This window comes from Fulmarus glacialis, unplaced genomic scaffold, assembly GCF_000690835.1.
Source record: "Fulmarus glacialis isolate BGI_N327 unplaced genomic scaffold, ASM69083v1 scaffold8607, whole genome shotgun sequence".
Taxonomy (NCBI): Eukaryota; Metazoa; Chordata; class Aves; order Procellariiformes; family Procellariidae; genus Fulmarus; species Fulmarus glacialis.
In genome coordinates, this window is record NW_009222553.1 from 15017 (window position 1) to 21522 (window position 6506).

The following is a 6506-nucleotide window of genomic DNA, read 5'->3' on the forward strand; positions in this document are numbered from 1 at the left end:
TGCAGTCCAGCCTTCTCCGTGCAAGCGGCAATGCTGCTGCATGCAGAGGCAGAGCCACTCAGCGAGAAGGGCCAGCTTGCAAGTGGGTCATTATATCTATTTGCTTCCAGTGCAACCCTTTCCCAAGATGGAGCAGCAGAGATTTTTGTTTCTGTGCATTTGGGGGGGGGTGGGGTGGGGGGGGAGATGTTTGACCCATTGACTGTCTCTGAGCTGAGGCAGCTGAAAGTTCTCATTAAAGGGGCTTTGCCTTGCTGGCTGCATCTCAGCTAAATAGGACTCTGCACCTGTGAACAGAGGACCAATGAGTTCACTTTAATACCCGGCCATCAGAGCTGTAAAAGGTATTGCACAGGCCAGTTAAATGCTGGACTGAGTGAGTAAATGAAGTGCCAGGTGTAACTGGGAATGGAGAAGCAGCATGTGAGGTTTCACATGATCCTTTGTTCAAAAGCACTCTGGAGATGGGAATATGCCTTTGGTTCCAGCATTTCACTTGCCTGAAAAGCAAAATGCATGCCAAACATGAACAGGAAAGTACGCCTTTAAATTAATGCCATTCTCAGTTTCTGTATAAAATCTCATCATCACTAAAACACACAGGAGAACAGAAATGCAAGTACGCCTGGTAAGATTAGATTGTGTTTTATGCCATTCTCCCACCTGAAGATAATGCAGAGATGGGAAAGGTTTCTGATCATGTTCTGGCTAAGCCATCCTGCTGAGAATGATTGATCTGCAGGGTTTACTGGAGGTATCTGACTACTTACAGAGTCTGTTTACTCTTCGGATGACAAAAGCACTCAAGAATGATTTCTTCCCCCTCAGGGAAAGGCAAGGAGGAAAGAAAGGAATGTCCTTTTTTGCTGCTGTTCTTTGCATTGTAAAAGTATGCGTGCACCTGATTTGTATCAGTAAGAACGTTTTCTGGGCTAATGTGAAATTTATACATGAGCCTCACTGTCAAGCAATTGCAACACATGCCTTCCAAGAGAGTTGCGTTGCACTGACAGTTAGCTGAATTATTTGGAGATTCCTATCATTTATAATCAAGCAAACTGGTCCACTGACTAGTGCGGAGGCTGGGAATGGGAGCATTAGGTTCCATTCGATGATCCTTATGGGTCCCTTCCAACCTGAGATGTTCTATGATTCTGTAATTCAGTACTTCAGCACAAACACCTTACTGGATTTCGTGGTCCATGTTTCCCAAAGATACCTGCAGTGCGCCTATTCCCACTGTGATCATTAGGTACACCCAGCATCTCTTTTATTGTTTGCAAGGAAACAGAATAAATACAAAGGATGAAATTCACCTCCTCTGACTTCAGCTGTCTAAGCCGGCTATCCGGGCTCTCAAAATACCCAGTGCTGAGAAACTGATAACTTCCAAGGGCTCTTACACCAGCCTTAAGCTGAGACAAATCATTCCAGAAAGGGGCTGGAGAACGGGTTAATTGAAACAATTTGAGCTGAACCCTGCAGAAGCATAACACAGACTGCCCTACTGCATCACAGTGACGACCCAATAAGCACGGGACTCTCAGGTGAGAGCGGAGAAAAACATGTACCATTCAACTCCGATGCCTATTCAAAGGGAAGGATTCCCAGAATTTTAAGATCAGTAACACCATAATGAAACAATACACATGAAAGTAACCTGACATCAGCTGAAATGATTTATTATGAAAAAGAATTAAATGAAAGATTACTTGGGGCTCAATAGCTGTAGCATTTTAAAATGGAAAGCTAAAGGTTAATGCACTTCGTATCTACTTGGTCAGTTCAAAAGCATTCCCTTCAAAACAATTCCCAAAAGCCCCCCCCCACAGGAGGAGAAGCACACGGAACTACACTGTTCCTGACCCACCGGATCTCTTTGATGGACACGTCTGGCCCATGTACTTAAAATACAGGAAAGAAATGGAGGACAGCGGCGTTGATGTTGTTTATTTAGATGCAGACACTGCACACTAAGAAAGTGACAATCCTCAGTTCTCTTCCAGGTCACAAAAGACTAAATTGCTCAAGTAGCAGAAGCATCTGCCTTCCTTGCATACTCTGAAGGTATTGTTGGATCATTTTGATCCCTGTCCACATAAGATACTGTCACCAGTACCGTTGGATATGCTAGCTGCGAGTCAACCATTTATAACAGAAGTCATAGTCATGTAACCAGTAGTGAGACTGAACATCAGTCTTTCACCTGACACACAGCTCGGAGTTTGATGTTGGCAAATAATGAAGAACACTAGTGAGATAAGGACTCACAATAAGGGTGCAAATATAGTAATTTTGTAGTGTATATGTAAAACATGTTTTTACACTCCTGGTGTAGTGCTCACTGTCCAGAAGGAAAAAAGCACCTTGCTTTCCTCCAGTGACCCAGAGTCACAGCTGAAGTAGGTTCGGGACCACTGGGGAGAAGAAAGCAAACGTGCCCCTGACCCGAGTCCTGCCTCTCCGACCGAACCACAGCTGTGGAAGTGATTACTGTTTCCCTTCTAAGGGGAATGAAGTGATGCGTGTGGTTATGGTTTTACAATGTGCACTTTCTTCAGGCAGGGCTTTTGGAAGGCATCAGCTGTCTCTAGAGTGTCTTGGAATAACCATGGTTTATACACCACTATGGGATTAAAGACATTAGCCACCTTGCCCCATTAGCAGCATCACTGAAACAGGAGAAACAAGTCCTCTTTGAAATGCAGTTTATTCTACAAACATTTAGAGTAAAATCTTCAGCTAATTTCCATAACTGCGTGTAATACCGGAAGGAAAAATCACAAGAGAGAAGTATGGTCATTTGAAGGTTACTCACAGCTGTTTTCTAAACCACTCACTTGCTAGGGAAGCATTAAATGGGAGCTGAAATATTTGCTTTAGTTTATGCTCTTGTTCTCCTCTTTGGGCATTTTGTTTCCACACATCCACATTCATCTACATGCACGTATGTGAATTGGACTGTCTTATGCTCAGAGCAAACCAGTTCCACCTTCACTTCGTGACTCCTTTTTTCATGGCAGCAAATGCATTTGTGTTCCATTTCATTGGCCTCAAAGGAATACCTATAGAAATGAGATTTGCACATCAGTCTGCTGCCTGTTGTCTTCTCAAACTGATCCGTATTTGCTGCTCCAAAGGGAGATACTTCTAAGGAGCAAAGGAGCAAAATTTCCTATCTATTTTTCTGCTTATTCATCACAGACTTTCCTCAGGACGCTACTAGCCATGCAGGGCCAGATCCTCTGACACCAATGGGGAAAATCCCAGTAACTTCAGTGGATTTTGGATTACACCCATTCTGGCAAGAAAGAAAGGAACAATTCATGCAGAGACCAAAGAGCTGGAAAAAACTCCACTAAACACCAGAGCTGTTCAAAAACCACATAAGGACACGTTTAAGAATGGGTAGTTAACAAATTTAGCTGATGTCTTTTCAAAGGGACCTATTTTACTAGCTAAGATAAGGCACTCCTGTCGCACCAAAGACATTTAGTCACATTGCTAATGACTGCTGTTCTGCACACCCAGTTTCCCAACCAGGTCCTTTTAAACAGCAGGAAGGGGACAAACAGTTGCAGCCCATTGGCGACAAGAACCCAGAAAGACCAGACATGGGGAAGGACAGAGAAAGGTTTCCTACTTACACAGAATAGGTACTGCACGTCCCTTCACAAAAGGGCACTGGGACCGGAGCAGCTGACTTACAGTTGTCACGGACGATATACTGCTCTTTCACATTGCGTTTGCATTTATGCGGCAGGTCGATACCTGTGGAGGAGAACACTTCTGTTAGCCTTCTTCAGCCTGGGGAGTAAATGTTTTGAAAGGTATCTGCTAGGAAACCGAGGGCAGATCATCCTACTAAAACTTTTTGCAGTTCAAGTGCATAACTAAAAAAAACAAATGAGAGTGCAAAGAGGCACTAATTCAGCAAAGCAATTTCCTGCTGGGCAAGGCACTTTCTATTTGTGGACTATCTTAAATGAAGACTTATGTATAAGTTCATGTAAAGATACTGTGGAACCAAGACCTAAAGGAGACATGAAGGGTTTGGTTTTTTTAAAATTGCTATAAATGACATTTGTGACTCTATAACAACCCATGATTTCTGGGTGGATGCTACGGAAAAAAGACCCTTTTTTCCATGCAATTTCTAGATGGAAGAATACAGGGCATATTTTCTACAAATTTTCTTATCAGGAGTATAGTTCAAACTAACAGTATTTCAGTTATTTAAAAACACAAGAAAAGGAGATCAAAGAATTTTAGTGTCCCCATTGGAACAATGAGGCAGATTTTTAGGCTCAGCTGTGAGTGGATTTTTAACCTCAGCTGTGAGGTACAAAACAGCTCTGTTGCTGTAAGAACAGCCTTCAGTCTGTGGAAACTGCAGACTCTCAGTGCGTGCAGAAACAGGACTACAAGCAGGGGAGAACCTAACAGCATTGGAATAGGAAATCAGCGATATAATGCACTCACATGTCTTACAACAGCCATCCGAAGTCACATCAACTGTCCCCTGTATTGAAAGCAAACATAACCAGAACACTTCAGATGCACATATTGCTAAGCAGCTAGTAGCAACCATGAGAGTTCAGGTATATTCCCTCATCTCTAACCAACACAGATTCCTCGTCAGACCTATTTGTGTACCAATTATATATAAAACTGCTTTAAAAAAATCAGCAAGGAAGAGAGTGAATTTTCTTAAAACAATATATCTCTCACAAGCCAGGTAAGGTGTCCTGTAACACATGCCTGACCTTATGTAGGTCCTATTGAAGGCAGCACAAAAAAACCAGCCCCAGAGAATGACAGCTGCTCCTGGAACTGAACAGCCTGACCTGTCCATAACCTACCCTAAATAATTCAAGTCGATGGCTGTCTTTGTCCCTGCTTTGGTTTTCAGATCTGCTGCGAAACCCCACAACGCTTCTGAAAGTTACTGGAAACCACTAATTGCTGAAAGCCAGGGCATGAATGATACCCCTTGCTCATTCATGTACCGCTTCTTTGCTTAGTGATGCACCATGTCTTAGAAGACACTGTGTTCATCGGTTCTCCCAGGGGTCCACGATGAGTTACTGCTCAATCGCATTTCCTAACACTGGGGTTTCTCAAGTGATGAAAAATCCCACCTTGCTATTGCCCCAATACTCTTTCAAGTTCTAATGCTTATCCCACAACAAGTAAAATGTGTGGGTTGCTTGCAAATAATTTTGGGACACTCCATTCAGGGCTGAAAAAGCATGTTTCCTTCAAACAAGGATGATCAGTTCAGAAAGATCAAGAAATACTGAAGTGGCTCATTCAAAACAGTAAAGAAAACTCCCAGACCAGCAGCAGGGCTCATTCCAGAAGGCTTTTTTTCTGGCTCTAAAACACTTACTGGGACACAGTTTGATTCTTCAAATGGTAGGCAGACCTTTACTGTGCTAGTCAAGGAGAACTGGCCCGCTGATTCAGTGCACGTGTACTGAGTACAGTTATCATGTGGAGCTTTATAACTCTTTCCAACCTGAATAAAAACAGGAAAAAAAACCCAACCCAATATAGTGTAGGCATAAAAACAGAATAATGCAACAGTAATACCGTCAATGAACTGGCAGAGGGACTGGGTTGTTCATATCACTCTGAAAGTGCTGAAATGTCTGGAACTCACATCTGCAAATTACATACCAAGCTCTCCCACTACCAGGCTGTGCAAAATCCCTGCTGTGGCCACCTAGGTGGAAAGAATCAAAAGCTGGTGGCGGAATGAGCACAGAGGTGTGCACAGAAGTGCCAGAAGGTAGGTGTGTTAATGTATATGGAATAAAATATACACAAAAGGAAAATAATTATTTTAAAGGATTTCAACAATTTTCTTTTTTAATAGATGGAAGAAAAGCAAAAAGTGTGAAAGACGAGAAAAGTCTTCATAATAGAGATTAATGGATAAACGCAAAGCCTCCTCAAGGAAACATAAAAATTGTATATTGGCACAGGAGAAGCTAGCTTGCAAGATAAATTATCAAGGAATAAAAGGATGAAATAGAAAAGAAGCAGAGCACTAGAGCTACCAGAGAAGCAATAGCATGTAAGACAATAGTTACTGGGTGAGACAGCATCATTAACTGTTCACAAGAGTAGCAGCCTGTAATAAAACCAAAGAGCTAGCCTGAGGTTCAGCCCATGTCTACACAACGCTACGCTCACAAGACACGATGTATTACCTGGGTGCATTACTAAGTCACGCTTCACTACAACAGCTATGCCACTTTTGATTTCTGTCTCAGCAAATTCAGAACTAGTGGTTGTACAGCTGTATCAGCTCGCTCACGCTATTATCTTGCTTTGTATCTCCAGGGCAAGATAATGACACCGTCTCCAGATCGGAGCAGTATGATGTGACGCCAGCTCACGTATCTCTGCAAGAGCAGTATTACACAATGCCACCATCCCCTCCAAATTCTTTCTTTCTGTTGCATGAGAGGAGGAGGGATGGTAACATGATTTGCATT

At 42.7% G+C, this 6506-nt stretch overlaps 1 protein-coding gene across 1 annotated transcript in view; it reads right to left on the reverse strand.

Annotated features, from left to right (window-relative positions):
• Positions 1–2693: 2693 nt before the first annotated feature.
• Positions 2694–6506, reverse strand: part of LOC104079441 (mucin-5B) — a 45421-nt gene continuing 41608 nt past the window's right edge. The window contains exons 44-47 of the mRNA XM_009581479.1: positions 5393–5521; positions 4483–4522; positions 3648–3771; positions 2694–3065 (exon numbers count right to left, since the gene is read on the reverse strand). Of these exons, the coding sequence (XP_009579774.1) occupies positions 2885–3065; positions 3648–3771; positions 4483–4522; positions 5393–5521 (474 nt within the window). The 3' untranslated portion in view covers positions 2694–2884. The remainder of the gene's footprint in view (positions 3066–3647; positions 3772–4482; positions 4523–5392; positions 5522–6506) is intronic.